Source organism: Lycium ferocissimum, chromosome 10 (assembly GCF_029784015.1).
Source record: "Lycium ferocissimum isolate CSIRO_LF1 chromosome 10, AGI_CSIRO_Lferr_CH_V1, whole genome shotgun sequence".
NCBI classification, from domain to species: domain Eukaryota; kingdom Viridiplantae; phylum Streptophyta; class Magnoliopsida; order Solanales; family Solanaceae; genus Lycium; species Lycium ferocissimum.
In genome coordinates, this window is record NC_081351.1 from 26,583,376 (window position 1) to 26,600,089 (window position 16,714).

General features: G+C 33.5%; 1 protein-coding gene and 1 pseudogene across 5 annotated transcripts in view; one reads left to right on the plus strand and one right to left on the minus strand.

Annotated features, from left to right (window-relative positions):
• Window positions 1–1,665: 1,665 nt before the first annotated feature.
• On the plus strand, window positions 1,666–8,185 carry LOC132033066 (neutral ceramidase 2-like; annotated as a pseudogene).
• A 141-nt stretch (window positions 8,186–8,326) lies between these two features.
• The window catches only part of LOC132033064 (alcohol dehydrogenase-like 7), a 19,623-nt gene continuing 11,235 nt past the window's right edge, over window positions 8,327–16,714 (minus strand). For 3 of the 5 annotated variants that reach the window (XM_059422920.1, XM_059422921.1, XM_059422923.1), the window contains exons 5-10: window positions 10,101–10,183; window positions 9,930–10,005; window positions 9,713–9,777; window positions 9,008–9,103; window positions 8,689–8,853; window positions 8,327–8,535 (exon numbers count right to left, since the gene is read on the minus strand). In XM_059422920.1, coding sequence (XP_059278903.1) covers window positions 8,419–8,535; window positions 8,689–8,853; window positions 9,008–9,103; window positions 9,713–9,777; window positions 9,930–10,005; window positions 10,101–10,183 — 602 coding nt within the window. In that variant the 3' untranslated portion in view covers window positions 8,327–8,418. Of the gene's footprint in view, window positions 8,536–8,688; window positions 8,854–9,007; window positions 9,104–9,712; window positions 9,778–9,929; window positions 10,006–10,100; window positions 10,184–10,781; window positions 11,108–11,548; window positions 11,596–11,698; window positions 11,836–12,909; window positions 13,117–16,714 lie in introns of those variants that run through there. The other 2 variants (XM_059422919.1, XM_059422922.1) reach the window with 2 other exon arrangements.

Sequence of the window (16,714 nt, forward strand, 5' to 3'; positions counted from 1 at the left end):
GAAGGTGGCTGGGACATCCGGAACTAAGACATAGCTAGAGAGCAAAATAAGGTGACAGATCTTTTGGCGAAGGAGGGAGGGAAGCAGCAGCATTTTGAAGAAATGAAAATTTTAGCAGTACCTCCTACTTTTGTAGGAAATGTGTTTTGAGCGGATAAAATCGAAAATGCCTTCGAAAGAATGTTTTTTTTTTTTTTTTTTTTTTTGTAACATCCATGTGGGTGATATTTCTAAACATCCAAATGGCTCCAATGCAATAAACGCTAGTGCAGTTATACAGGTTATCTGTAGTATCCTTTTAAAAAAAAAAAAAAAATACTGAAACCGAGAAAGAAAGAATCAGCATACTGTTCCATTATTAGAGCTTACCAGTAGTCATGGGAAAACTACTATTTATAGTCATGGGAAAAATGCTATTTATAGTACAAGTTATGATTTGTACTCCACCATTCGTCCCCATATCATTTGTTAGAATAGTTACTAATTTCAAAATTGAAATTATGTTTGGTTAGAAATAGCTCTTTGACGGTCCAAAGTGTAAGTGCCACGCACAGCTACAACATAGGAACTAGAAAGTATTCAGAAACACATTACACCTAAAAAGTTCTCAGTCTAGCATCTTTTTAAAGCTTGCAATTCAAGCTAGCCAATGTTAATCCTACAAGGCTTTGAAGAAACATGGGCCCTCAATCATGAGCTGTAAAAGTATTGTTCAGGGAATTGGACAGAGAGCGTGGTTGTAGGCGATCCAAAGTGTAAAGTGCATATTCTAGCATAATGGGTGGGGGATGACGAAAATGATGCGTTAGAGTGACCCATGCATGTTAATCTAAAAAGCCTGCAAACTACACAAACTCTGAGCTGTAAGGACAGGGGACATTTAGTCGTAAGTTATGAGTTTATTTGAATTAAATAACTTTATTTTAGACTATGTAATATGCTAAAATTTATAATTATACTTCGAACTTGAACTCATAAAATTTAAAATTTAGTCTGGCTCTATAATCTACGGTACATCTCTGCTTTAGTTTATGCAAATGAGGGTGATCTTTGGTCACAACTATGTGTTGCACAAACACAATTACTTTTTTTTTTTTTTTCTAATTTCAACCAAATCATGTCTAGATGAGATCTCCAATTTTGGCTGTTTCTAATTTTTTTTTTTTAATTTTTTATGTTTAGTGACCAATTTGATTCGAAATGCCACCTTTGATTGACTCCTTCCATTCGAGTGATTTACCTTCTTAGTCATAAGCCAGAGTCTTTTCTTATTTTTTCAAATCATCTAATGTAGATGTTGCACTTATTAGTAATTTCTTGATATATGACATCAGAATTGGGTATATGACTCATAATATCAATATAGGTGCACAACCCTGATCCCCAATAAAACTGAAAAACAAACAGCTAAAATACAAGCCATAAAAATAAGTACAATTCAACATAACAAACAAGATGCAGCTTTCCCAAAATTTCTCGTTCGGAGTGGCCTATGAAGTGATACAAACTAAATTTTCATAGTATAATTAAAAGAAAAAACATCTAAGTTCTATGTCACTTCATCCCGACAACTTCAGCAAATCCTAGGAATTCCCAGCTTTTTTCACCAACATAACACCCTTCGTTTATATATAATTCTCAAACCTATCCATATATTAATTTCCTTCAGCGAGCAAAATGAGAAGAAAAACAGAGACCTTATTAAGTATTTACCTGTTGTTATTAGGTTGTCCAATATTTATAAGTGTTAATGGGGAATACTTGATTGGAGTGGGAAGCTATGACATGACAGGCCCAGCTGCACAAGTGAACATGATGGGCTATGGTAATTTTGATCAAGTTACTGGCGGTATACACTTTCGATTAAGAGCTAGGACTTTCATTGTTGCTGAAAGCTCCCAAGGTCCTAGGTTTGCTTTTGTTAACCTTGACGCTGGTATGGCTTCGCAACTTGTCACCATCAAGGTACTTGAGAGACTAAAATCAAGGTATGAAGCAAAATTTCTACTCGTTAATTACTCTTTCTGTATCAATTTAATTTTTTGATGATGTTTGACTAGATCTGAAGTTTAAAAAGAAAAAAGAAAAAAAATTGACACATAATTAAAGAACATGATACGCTTGGAACTTGGAGTCATTCATAGTCACTTGATTTTAATTGTATTGTGCGAAAATTACTAAATATTTCGCAACAAAAAAGTCACTCAATTTTGCTGAGGTCCACAGAAAGCCATTAAATAATCTTTGTAATCAAAAGTCACCCAGCTTTGTCGAATTATCATAGAAAATGCTTTATTTGTTTTCTTTTGGTGACTTTCTGTAATACTTAAAAGAAAGTTGAGTGACTTTTTATTATAAAATTAATTTAGTGACTTTCACGATACTTATGTTAAATTGAGTGAATTTTTACTCCAAAAAATAGTTTAATAACTTCAGTGCAATAAAATGAAAATTGAGTGACCATCCATGTAATTGAACCTTGAAATTCTGGTCTTATAAATATGTTATGCTATTTTTATAGCTATAAAAACATCTCATTATGGTAAAATAGAAAACTTAAATATAAATTTTCAAATAAGAAATGTATCATTCTTTTTTAAACGGAATAAAAATAAAAATAAATGGAACATTGAGAGTCATATGTAACACTCGTCTCTTACCTCCTTTTTGGCTAATGTTTATTGTTTAATGAATTTTTTAAAAGTTTACACTAAGTACTCACTCGAGTTCGAGTATATGTCACATCACAACCGCGAATATCACAAATGATACTATTAAACAGCTCTGTTGTATATTTTGTTTGTATAAATGAAGGTATGGAAATTTATACACTGAAGATAAGATTGCTATAAGTGGGACACATACTCATGCTGGTCCAGGTGGTTACTTGCAGTACGTGACCTATGCTATAACTTCATTGGGCTTTGTTCCACAATCATTTGAGGCCATTGTTACTGCTATTGAACAGAGTATTGTCCAGGCCCATGACAACTTGAAGCTTGGTTCCGTCTTTATCAACAAAGGTTAGAAATCAATCATGCATTATTTTCATGCATAGAATAAGATTTTAAACTATATATTCTGGTCTGTCTTTCACTGTAATACTAAGCGTAAGATTACTGTTACAATCTTTACTTTACAACATCTGAATATGTTTATCATTAAGCTAGATCTACTGTGTCAAAAGATAAGTTATTTATCAAAAAATATTACTTTTGTCATACCAAACACACCATAATATATCATATGGGTATAGTTTTTTTATCGATTCTAACTGATTACTTTATCCTCTTTAGTAATCTGCACTAAGGAAACAGCCTCTCTACCTTAGTAGAAGTAAAATACACATTCTATCCTCCCCAGATCCCACTTGTGAAATTTCACTGGGTATGTTTTTTTGTAGTTGTTGTAGTAATCTGCACTAACTGTATTTTTTTTATTTGATAATTTTCTAGGGGATCTAGAAAACGCAGGCATAAACAGGAGTCCAAGTGCATATTTATTCAATCCCCAAGAAGAGAGGGCCAAATATCGTAACAATGTAGATACCCTAATGACCCTTTTGAAGTTTGTGGATGCTGAAACTGGAAAAGATATTGGTGCATTTAGCTGGTTTGCTACACATGGCACTTCCATGAGCAGAAATAACAAGCTAATTAGTGGAGATAACAAGGGTTCAGCTGCAAGGTTCTTTGAGGATTGGTTCAGCAAAAATTCCTCTACAAATTCTACCACTTACTCTAAGGTTTTAGGTAGGTAAAATATAATTCATTTTTGTTGTTATGAATAATCAAGACCTCAATAATTATTTATTTTATGAATTTAAGTTTTGTGCATCGATTAAACTATTTGTACAATCAGGTCAATTTTAAGGTAATCATATGTAAATCTCCATAATAAATATTTATTGATAGTATGATAAAAATGATAACTAACGTGCTATCACGGGTTAAAAGAATATTACACTATAAAACTATTTAGGTATGTATGTATGTATGTTGTATATCTTCGTGATATCTACAATTCAACCATTATTATTTTATACCTTAAATGTATATAAAATGTGAATTATATATTGTGAAGATATACAATGTACATAACTGTTGCAATGTAAATTCTAAGAGGCGAATTTTAAAATAGGTGCAACCGGATAAATATTTTACTCTGCTTGAATTACTATAAAAATAAATCATAACCTTTACACTATCATTATATAGCACTTTTGGCCCTTTTTTATGGATCAGGCAGGAAACACAGCTTGTTCAATAAAGCATCAAAAATCAAGCCAACAGGAGGAGAAGCTTGTGCAAATACAACAAGCCAAGCATTTAAAGTGAGGAAGAACAAAGAATTGAAATTTGTTGGAGCATTTTGCCAATCAAATGTTGGAGATGTCAGCCCAAATGTGCTTGGAGCATTTTGCATTGACAGTGGGTTACCTTGTGATTTTAATCACTCTTCTTGCCATGGCAATGACCTGCTCTGTGTGGGCCGTGGACCTGGGTAAGACCATTACGGCTAGTTTGATATGAGGGATAAGGGATATATAATCTCGGGATTAAACTTGAGATGAGTTTATCCCATGTTTGATTGGGTAAAATCGCGGTATAACTAATTCCGAAATTAATTATTCCGAGATTGTAGTGTTATTTTATCCCTGTGAGAGGGTGGAATAAATAATCCCGGGATAAGTAATCCTGGGATAACTTGTTTCCCAACCAAACGACCCCTAAGGATACTTCCTCCTTCCTGAAATTTCCGCCCATTATCCTTTTTTTTTTTTTTTTTGAACAATTATTTAGTAAAAGATTTTTTATTTAATTTTTTTCTTGCAACTCATGGACCTTTTAGATTACACTCTAGAAGTCTCTTTTGAGCAAACTGAAAGCTTTATAAGAAACCGTCTGAAGGTAGTATAAAGTTTTGTACATTATTGCAAATATTAAACAACAATTTAATTTTCTGTCAGTAAGGTTAAACAATATATGATCAAACATTAAATTTGTGTCTAATATTATCGAGAAGGGTAATTTCTCAACAGTTATATCTGCCCAACCTTTTAAAAACGGAGACAAATCTAAATGGAAAAAGGAGACATTTGCATAAATCAACCGCCTCTCCCTGTGGTAAAATTCACAAATAATCATTTTTATCCCATGTAAGTTAAAAATAGTAACTATTCATGAAAACAACAGTTTTTAGGAAAAAAGGCCTAAAAGTTGCCAGTGAACGCTATTCTAACCTCTTTCTGTCCATTTTTTTTGTGCAGATTGTCCTTCATAAGCACTAGTCTTTAATTTTTACTATTCAAATTGGTGGTCTTTAATTTTTGCCCTTCGCCTAATACCCTAAGGTTCTGGGTTCGAATCATAGCTCAGTCAAAAAAAAGAAGAAAATTTCGCAAGGCAGAAGTTTGGATTCGCAGGCAGAATTTTGATGCAAAACTTTGCCTACTGGCAAAGTTTTGAAGGCAAAATTCTGCTTTGCGAATTCAAACTCTACCTTGTAATTTTTTTTTTTTTTTTTACTAAGTGGAGGTTAGAACCCGAAATCAAGAAATTTTTAGCAAAGGGAAAAAGTTAAAGATTTCAAATTTGAGGGACAAAAATTAAAGACCATCCCAAAATAAGGTCATTCGTGCGAATTGCCCCTTTCTGTCTACTGGTTAAATTGGGCTTTCACTCCTCATGGGCTTTTAATGTGACTACAGATATCCAGATGAAATCTTGAGTACAAAGATTATTGGAGAGAGGCAGTTTCAAAAGGCAGTTGAGCTATTCACATCTGCTAAAAAAGAATTGACAGGGAAAATTGATTATCGACATGTTTATATAAATTTCACAAATATTGAAGTTCAGTTAGAAGATAACAAGGTTGTCCAAACATGCCCTGCAGCATTGGGCCCAGGATTTGCTGCTGGAACTACTGATGGCCCTGGTGTTTTTGGTTTCCAACAAGGTGATACAGAGGTCAGGAATCTGTTAATTAATTCTTAAAATCATGAAAAAAAAATATCTAAATTTCTCATTATTATTTTTAAGGATGAAAATTTGATCTGCTTTACAGATAAATCCATTTTGGAAGAAGCTAAGAGATGTATTAAGAGAACCAAGCCCATACCAAGTGGACTGTCAAAAGCCCAAGACCGTTTTGCTGGACACTGGAGAGATGTTTTGGCCATATCCCTGGGCGGTAAGGCCCAACAAGGAAATTAATTAAAATAGAGAGAAGGATAAAATATGAGTAGAAATAGCATTTCCAAGCCACTTTTCGGCTTTATTATTGAAAAATAGACACTGTCCTGAAATTTTAAATTTCATAAGTTAAACTTGAGGACATTTAAAAACTCCAAAACAGTTGCTATTTTTCAATTAAGTAGATTGAAAAGTGGCTATTTGTGAAATTTTTCCGAAATATGAACGGAAAGATCATTTTTTATTTCTATTTTCTCCCACCATATAATAATGTTAGTGATGAGTGTTGTTCCCTTTTTGCAGCCAGCAATACTTCCAATTCAAATTTTCAGGCTAGGAAGTCTCGTCATTCTCTCTGTCCCAGGAGGTGTATTTTCACTGTTTTAAAATATATATATATATATATATATATATATATATATATATATTAGATGTATACTTAATACTCCATGTGTTGTGTAACTTTTAAATATGTAAATTTATTTCAAAATAATTAAAAAACATTGTACAAATTCATGTGTTGTACAGAATTTACAACAATGGCTGGACGTAGGTTAAGAGAGGCAGTGAAGGAGACACTAATAAGCAGTGGAAATGGTGAATTTGACGACCAAACTCATGTTGTCATAGCAGGCCTAACCAACGCTTACTCGCAGTACATAAAGAACTTTTGAAGAGTACGAGCAACAAAGATATGAGGTACCCATGATAAATTGTTCTCTTGGGCAGATGTATGACTTGCTGTAAACTCGAGTTATGTATTTACTTATCATAAAGTTCGAACCAACAGAAGAATATGGTCCGTGTAATGATCATCCGCACCTACAACAATAGGTAACTGTTAGTAAACCTAATTTAGGAAGTAAAGTACATAACCTGTTATAATCGGTTAAAATACACCTCTTAAAAATTAGACGTGAAAGTTTCCTTTCATTTGCCTCAAGTATTTTTAACCAAATAAGGAAAAGAATTCTTGTTTCCAAAATCTAGAAAATCCCAAATTATACTCAAGTTCCCTTGAAGACTAAACAAGATTTCTATGATTCTGACTTTCATCACCATAAATGGTCCTATAAATGTAATTGTCACCGTAATTCTCACTATCATTCATAATGAAAGTATCTATATAGATCTGTTCTTTACATTGTCAGTGCATATAACTTAAAGCTTTCCCCTTCTACTCTTCTGGTCACTAGAAATGCATCAATTTCCAAAAAAACTTGTGCAGGCTGCATCTACGCTATACGGTCCCCACACATTATCTGCATATATCCAAGAATTCAAGAAACTAGCTGTATCTATGGAAAAAGTAGAAAAAACTACTAAAGAAGGACCTTCACCTCCAGATCTCTTCTCAATTCAACTTAGCCTCTTACCAGATCCTACTGGTGCCTAACCTCCACAAGGCGTGAATTTTGGCGACATTAAACAAGACATAATTGTACCAAAAACAGCAACATTTAGAAAGGGAGATAGAGTAATTGCCACATTCTGGAGTGCAAATCCAAGATATGACTTACTTACTGAAGGCACATTTGCTGTTGTGGAAATGCTTCGAGGAAAAAAATGGTTACCTGCATATGATGGCGACGATTTTTGCTTGTTCTTCAAATGGAAAGCAGAAAATATTTCTTTTACTGCTGCTGCAAATGTTACTAGTAATGTGAGTAGTTATGGTTATGCTACACTTGAATGGGAAGTACCAGAAGAGGCTAGCCCGGCGTTTATCGCTTAAGGCATTTTGGATCAACAAAGGAACTAAAAGAATCATCAAACTCTTATTATACTGGTACATCTAGTGCTTTTTCTGTGTCTTAAGATTTTACATGAAAAGAGTAGCTTGTATATTTGAACATGCAAAAAAAATGAGGAAATAATTGACTTTGTTATCTGATAAAAATTTCAATTCTATCATATTGTTGATACTTCCTCTGATCTAGCTTGCCTAGTGTGGTTCTCATTTCATTCAGTTTAAGATTATGCTTCACTCACACAGGATTACATTGCAAAATCTTCAACAATATGTTTGCTGTAGTAATCTGTTATGCATTATAATCACACATATGCCGAGAATTTGTCTAGAAGAGGCTAATAAGTATAGAAATGTCTTTTGACTCGAACTCGAGACCAAATGAACAAGAATGCAAGTAACATGGTTTTTGAGAGTTGAGATACAATAACTGAAAAACAAGGCACAGACAGAAAGTCAGAAATGAGATACAAATCACTTGTCCATCGAAATAACACAGCGTAGGCTCTTTCCTTGAATGAGTAAATCGAAAGCCTTGTTGATGTCTTCAAAACTGAGTTCATGCGTCACAAACTTGTCCAATTGCAATTCCTGAAAGCCACATAAATGTGGTACTAAGGGTTAATTTCACGTATAGTCACGGAACTTTATCCACTATAACTGTAAAGTGATAAAACTATATTTTCTCACATTAAAGTAACTGAACTTGATTCGCTATAACTGTGAAGCAGATTGATTAAGTACCTTGTCAAGGTAACGTTTAACGAGGATAGGAACATCGGATTTGGGTTTGAGACCACCAAAGAGTGCTCCCGTGAGAGTTTTCCGACTCTGAAGAACCTCAAGAGAGTTAAAGTTGAGTTGTGCCTCTGGCTTATCAGCTCCTAGTACAACTGTTTTTCCCCAACCCTGCATGTTACAGTCAAAACTATTAGGTATCGGTTTGCTTTGAAGAAACCAAAGGGTGGTGAAATAAATAGACAAATTAGCAATTAAAATAAATCAAGAGTAGTTACAAGGAATTTTATTTTGTTGATTAGCACAAGAGTTAATGTGGGCAAACCTTTCTGCAGCATGCAAATGCTTCCTGCACAAGTGTATTCAGACCAACACATTCAAAGCAATAGTCAGCACCTCCATTAGTCATCTCAATTATCACCTGCTCAAGTAAGTAGAAAGAAAAAAAATATGAGAGTTTTGGCATGGGATAAGGATCATTAATATCATATTTAAGTTATATATATGGTCAGTGTAAGAAATTTCTACTCCATTGAGTCACCTTCGCCTGTTATAGCAGATACTCTGTCTTATTTTCAAGATTTCAAATCTCACATCTTAAGGAGTCTTACCTGTAGATACACTTTGATGACCTGTTAGTGTAAAAAAATTCCTTCCACTGACAATGTCTATAATTAACAAAATTTGAAAGTGCTAATGCTAGTTGAAGGATTACAAGTACTGAATAAACTTTGTTGGTACATCCCATATTGTCATCGAGAATGTAGCTATATAATTCAGTCATTCTAAAGTTATAAGCATAATATTTTCTTAATTTCTCCTTGTATGTAGAAGTTAGCATCAAGATAAATTAACAGTTGACTTCTTAACTACAAAACTTCATCGAGAATGTAGCTATATAATTCAGTCATTCTAAAGTTATAAGCATAATATTTTCTTAATTTCTCCTTGTATGTAGAAGTTAGCATCAAGATAAATTAACAGTTGACTTCTTAAATACAAAACTTCCCCACACCAATAAAAGACCCACCTTACTAACAGGTTTATCCCCACAGCTTTTAGAATTGACAAACTCCGTAACGCCAAACTGCTTCCCTGCGTCAAATGAGAAAGGTAAAAAGGATAAAATACTTATAGAATGCAATGTAGCAGCACTATTATAGAGCTAACCGCTTAATCCTTTGAAGAAGAAAATTACTTGATGTCTTCCTTTAAATTGATTTCTCAAGATTCTACAGAGTGCTTACCTATTTCAAACTTGTCAGAGTTTATATCAACACCGATTATTCTGGTAGCACCACATAGCCTTGCTCCCTCTGCAACCTAAGATCCTCTGAGTTAAGCATAAAGCTTACAAAATACCAACAATTGCTAGAGTTAAAAGCAAATTAAAAAAGAAAGGAGGAGGAGGTACATACTGCTAGTCCAATTGATCCCAAACCGAAGATCACTACTGTTGAACCTGGTTCCACATTTGCTGTTTTCCAAGCAGCACCCAGTCCTGTAACTCAATTTAGATAATATCAGATATGAAATTGTTGCAAACTGTTTACAGAAGCTTTATGATCATGTTTTTTCATATTAACTCAGTCATTGAAAGGAAAATTTGCTTTTCCTATCAGCTAAAAGGCGCAATAGAATTATAAAAACTCTTATCTACAAGACTACAACTATCTAGTTGAAACATTCTTATGATTACTAAAATACGGTGATCAACCATCCTGAGTGACATTTTTTTTTTGTTTGTTTCTGTCCTCAACACGGAGAGGGGCTCGCGGGGCTTATTTATTAAAGAAGAGATTTGTTTTCCCCAACAACAAACGGCTTGTGATGAATCTATTAATGGAGATTTGTCCACAAACAGTCTCATGCATTTTGGATTTCCCTACTTATAGTCAGCACAGCACAATAGATTTGACGCAACACCTCTCTAGGAACTTATTCTGCCTATGTTATCTATAGTTTTATAGAAAAAATTGAATCAAACAATGTAATGATGACTTCATCAAGTGGCTAATAAAAAAGTTTGAGACTGAATACAACTAACTCTAGAAATATGCATGAAAAAGAAAAAAAGACAGAAGGGGTCATGAAATTACCTGCTGATACTCCACAAGTAAAGAGGCATGCCCTGTTAGGTGGAACTTCAGTATCAATCTTCGTTACATTAGCAACATCAACGACTGTGTACTCGGAAAAACTTGATATGAACAGGAAATGGTGTAAAGTTTCTCCTTTAATGGTAGTGAATCTGCTTGAGTTATCTCTATGCAGCAACGGAGAGATTTGAAATGGGAATTTGGAACAAAGGTTACTTTTCTTGGATTTACAGTCTGCACAGTCCATACAGTCCGTCAAAAATATCGGTATGACTGAATCTCCTTCTTTTAACTCCTCAACATCTTCTCCAACACTCTCCACAACCCTTGAATTCAGTAAAAGTTAGTAAAGTTAGAATCTCATATTTGCTAGTCCATATATTATAAGAATCAATGCCTTGATTTTTACCAGCAAAAGAGTTACTATAAACAATAAGGAAGAAGACACTTGGGCATATATCATGTGCATATTGTTAGGAATCAAACGACCGGAAAAGAGATAATTGGACATTTCAAAATTTACAAGGATTATAGAATATACTGCTCCTTCTGTTCCATTTTATATCACACACTTTCCTTTTTAGTCTGCTCCAATAAGAATGACACATTTTTATATTTAGAAACTTTTAACTATAAAACTTCCCTTTTAACCCTTAACGACATACCCTTATAACCATGTTTCTTATCACAAAGTCTTTCTTATTTCTTAAATTTCATGTTAAGTCAAAGTACCGTCATATAAAATGAAACAAAGGAGTAAAATATACCCGAAAGCTTCATGGCCCAAGATTCTCGGAAAGCATCCAGGATATTCCTAAGGAGAATAAAAGATCAGTTGATTCAAAAGTTAGGAAACAAACAATTCATTAGAGGAGATTTAGATTAGCCAAATTAGGAGGGAAATACAAGTTCCATACTTTCATCTTCCAGAAGGAAATGTCAGTAAAACACAAGGAAGTACAAATGATTTTGAGTCGAACTTCATGCGCTTTAGGAGGAGCCACAATTACTTCCTCTATCACCAGTGGTTCTCCTGGTTTTCTTGCCACCGCAGCTGCAGCACCAATCACAAGTCAATGACTGATGTGTTGAGACGTAATATAATTAAGTAATTAAAAGTGTGCTCTTTCTAATGATCGCACAATTTAACATTAACAACTTAAAGCTGTCAGATGAAATGGTACACAATTCAGCACAGAATTCAAGTAAAGCATCAAATTTTATCAACAAAATTCCTCCTACGTTGTTTTTCAAGTTTCTTTATCAATCAACAAATGCCTCAACGCAAAGTAGTTGACTTTTCTTTACTAGCTTGCACTTAACATGCTGAAGGTATCTTCCTGCTTTGCTGTCATATTTTCTTGCTACCATGCCTCGAATTTTTTTCAGTTCCTTCAAGCCGACGATCTATCGGAAACAACCACTCCACCCCACAAAGGTAGGGGTCTGCGTACATCCTACCCTCCCCAGACCCTACGTGTGAGGTTACACTGGGTATGTTGTTGTTGTCCTTAACATGATGAAGATATTGTTGCTTTGGCATGATAATAGGCCTCATGTTTTTGTCCACTAATAGCCTTTGTGGCCAAGCTTCTGGGAAGCAAAAAATGCTTATTTTCTTGAAAAAGTACTTTCTTTTAGAGAGTTGAGGTGTTTGATCTTGCATTTAGGAAAATAACAAGTGTTTAGTAGCAGCACAAGCCGTTTTTCAGATTGATAAAACATACTTCCTCCGTCCCAATTTAAGTGTCTTACTTTCCTTTTTGATTTGTCCCAAAAAGAGTGTTTTTTCTATATTTAGTAAATTGACTATATGACAAATTTATAGTCACAAGATTCAAAGGATATTTTAGTATATTATACACATCTTTAATTTATGACTAGAAGATTCAAAAGTCTATTTTATTTCTTAAACTCTGTGTCTAGTCAAACTAAGACACCTAAATTGGGACGGACAAAAACACTTTTGAAGCACAAAATTCTGCTCTAATATTGGCAAAGTAGTTTTTCGAAAAGCACTTGTGACGAAAAACAAGTCGAGTTTGGAAACTTGACCAAACAGGCCATGAAAAGGCTCTTCACAATGTAAGGATTACAAATTATCACTATCCTATATGAAAGATAGTACCAGAAAATTAGCAGATTTTTGTGAATGAGTATATACCTCTGCAACGAATAGGCTTTCCAGCAGTTTTGCTAAGCCCATTTTGTTTTGTTGAGGCCATTGTCAAAATGATGAAAAAACAGAGAGTTTATCGTCAAATTCACTCTATTCTGTTGTCTGAATTGTTATATCTTCAGTTTTCTGGTTTTTACAGAGTCAATGATAATGCTGAAGCCACGGCAGCTTACTCAATATTATTAAAATAAGCTTATTTCAAAAAGTGTTTTTTTTAAAAAAGTATTTTTGGCGAAAAGCAGTATGTGTTTAGCTAATTAATTTAAAAAATATTTTTGAAAATGAACATTTAATGTTTGACTAAACTTTAAAAAGTGCTTCTAAGTTCTAAGTGTATGTTGCACAAAAATGCTTTTGGGCAAAACTATTTTTTTTACCTTCTAAAAAACTGTTTTTATTATTCCCCAAGAGCATTTATTTTCTCCTTAAAGCTTAACCAAACAGCTCACATTTTTAAAATAAACACTATTGGGAAAAATAAGTTTGCCCAAACAAATTAGTTTGTTAAGTATCAGATTATGTTATATCAAGTTTAAAATCTGAATAATCTCATAAAAATTGACATCCCAATTCCTATGCCTTTCCCGTTTTCTGACTTGATTAGTGACAGCAACAATAGAAGATAGTGACATAAGTTTTTGGTCATTTTAACAACGTTACCATTCCTTGCTGTCAATTGTTAACTGAAAAACCGACACACTCGTTTTCGATTATAAATTCAAAGGATTACCTACACTAAACATCCTGTATTATAACTTAGTTATGAATAGACCTTTGTATTTAAAAATCAAACACTTACATCCCCTTGTTTTATATAAATTCTACACTTATATGTTAAGGGCTTTTAACATACTTGGACATTTGGCTATTCGGCCAAAATAATTACAGTTACTAACTAAATATATAAAAGGTATACACTAATTATGTATATAGTGTTGGCTATTATTTTTATGAGCGGCTATATAATCTACTAAACCCATATTAATATACTATCAGTAATCTGATCATTAAAAAATTAACAATGGACTATTTGCTGCTCAGGAAGTGTTCCAAATTAACAACATGTTTGCTTTTCCGGAAAAGTTTTGCGAAAATTAAGTGAGAATTCAATCCATTAATGAATATAAGCTTTAAAAATTTATAACAGTATCATGAATCAACTCATATTCCCTTATTTAAGATTTTTTTTTTTTCAATTTGAATGAGTTATTTGATTTTTTTTTGTTTTTTGGGGTCAAAACTAACATAATCCGAGAACAGCACTCTGCATGTGACTTAAGTATTGCAGTAGGAAGCATACAATGCAAATATCAAACTACTGTCAGCTCATTATTAGGTTTATGTGGGAAAAAACCAATTTAAACGTCGATTCAGCAATAGTTCATTTTAAAGTTTTGGGCCCGTTTGGCCATAAATATAAAAAAAAAATCACTTTTTTTGGAATTTTTGAAGTTGGAGTTGGAGTTGTGTTTGGCCATAGTTTTTGAAATTGTAGTTTTTGGTGAAATGTAGTGTAAAAAAGTGAAAAATTTTTGAAAAACAAGTTTTTCTTATTTTTAGTATTTCGGAATACAACTCCGGAAAAAAATTAATAATTTTTATGGCCAAACGCTAAAATAAAAAAAGTGAAAAAAATTTCTGGAAAAAAGTGAATAATTTTTATGGCCAAACGCCCACTAAAGAAGAAGTGTTTTAACTCAAAATGAAGGTGGACTTCTTGAATTAGGATAGGAATATTATTTATCTTGTGTACAACAACGTGTACGCAGTATTAAAGTTCAAATAAAACTGGAACAGCCATCCCATTATACTATACAAAAGATATATCAACCTTGAGAGCGAGGAGTATCATATTGTCGGTGACCGTTGTCGGCAGCTGCAGGACTTAAAAAATAACTAGGAAAAACTTTAGGGTGTGTTCCGTAAGAAGGAAAATGTTTGAAAATATTTTTGAAAAAAATAAGTGGCTTCTTTTACTTATTTGTTTGTATTCAGTACATTAAAAAAAAAAAGTTTGTTTGTATTCAGTACATTAAAAAAAAAAAGTTATCTCTAAAAACATTTATATATAATCAAGACAAATACTATGAGAGGTGAGGTGTGAAGATGAGGAATGTCGAAGATAGACGGACACAATAATATGGAATGTCACTTGTAGAACTTGTATTTCCTACTTTCACTAAGGAAGTCCTTTTCTTTGGTTTTAAAAAACTTGTTAGAAACTTGTTTTTCTAGAAAAAAATCTTCTCACAAAATTTAACCAACCGAACATGAGAAAATAGAAAAATATTTTTTAGAAAATGTTTTTCTCCATATTGAGCCCCTTAGTTTCGGTTTAGTTGATGAACAATTAAAAGTACCTAGGTGAAACTTTTAAGTACTCCTTCCGTTCACTTCGCTTGTCGTGTTTCACTTTTCGAGAGTCAATTTCACTAATCTAGTAAGCTAAATTGGATTAAATTAACGCAATATTTTAAATTTAAATATTAGATATTCAAAAACTATATAAAAAATACATGACAAATAAAAATGAACGAAAGGAGTAATAAGATCATTGGGCAACACATACCAAAACAGATATTGACGTCCTGTTAGAGGAAAAAAGTAGTGTCCTTTATTGGGCCAGGTTTTGCAGATTGGGGTCCTGAACCAAAATGCCCTAAAAAAAAACAGTTTCGACCAAAATACCCCAACAAAAAAAAAATGTTACGAAAATGTCTTTAGCGCGGTAAATTACTGCGCTAAAGTGTTAACGAGACGGCTCGTTAACTCCTATAGCGCGATAATTCTTGCGCTATAGTGTTTTTCTTTTTTTAATTTCCACACTTTCTTTTGGTTAACCCTTCTTTCGTTACACTTTTTAACGTACTTTGACCATAGATTAATCATGCTTCGGGACCCCGAAATTTCAATATTTTATATAGAACCCTACTTATTTTTGTGCGTTTAATTAGGTAGGATCAACACATCAAGGATACACAAAAGTTCGGATGACCGTTTTAGAGGTTGAAAAGTGCTCGAACGCCATTTTCGTTCAAGGATCGGTGACATTAGCTTGAAGTTCTTTACGAATACTTAAATTTGTTCATTAATAATTAATCAAAAGTTAGTCAAAATGGCGGCGTTCATGCAAAAAAAAAAAAAAAAAAAAACTTAATTAAATTGCATCATTCATAACCTTGAGTAGATGAAAATACTTAACACACTAATTCATTCATTAATAAGAAACCCGTGATATATTAAAAATACAACCACAACATTCTTGAAAAAAACTTAATACTTAATTTAATACATCAATTAATGCTCTTGAGTTGATCTTCCGCCACCACCGCGAGATGTGCCACCACCACCAGAGGTACTTCCACCACTAAAGTTTCCTCCACCCCCGAGAGGTACTTCCCGCGAGATGTAGTTTGACCACTTATGCCGTAAGGGACACTTGCGCTTATCATGACCAACATAATTGCAAAATGAGCATTTTCGAGTGTATCTCCCCGGTGGAACATCCATTTCATTATGAATACGTGAGTATACATTCTTTACGAATTTACGGATAAATGCTTTATTTGCAACCATTGAAAATGGATCGGTGGCCAATAATTCTCACTACAGTGGATAGAACCTTCCGAATATGTTTTTGCATAATTTTCAACCGTATACTCTCGGCCATGTAAGAGGAGGCGTTAACTTTCCCGTTGTGATAAAACACTTGAAGGCGTGAGAACATGGCATGTGATATGATTGCCACTTGCCG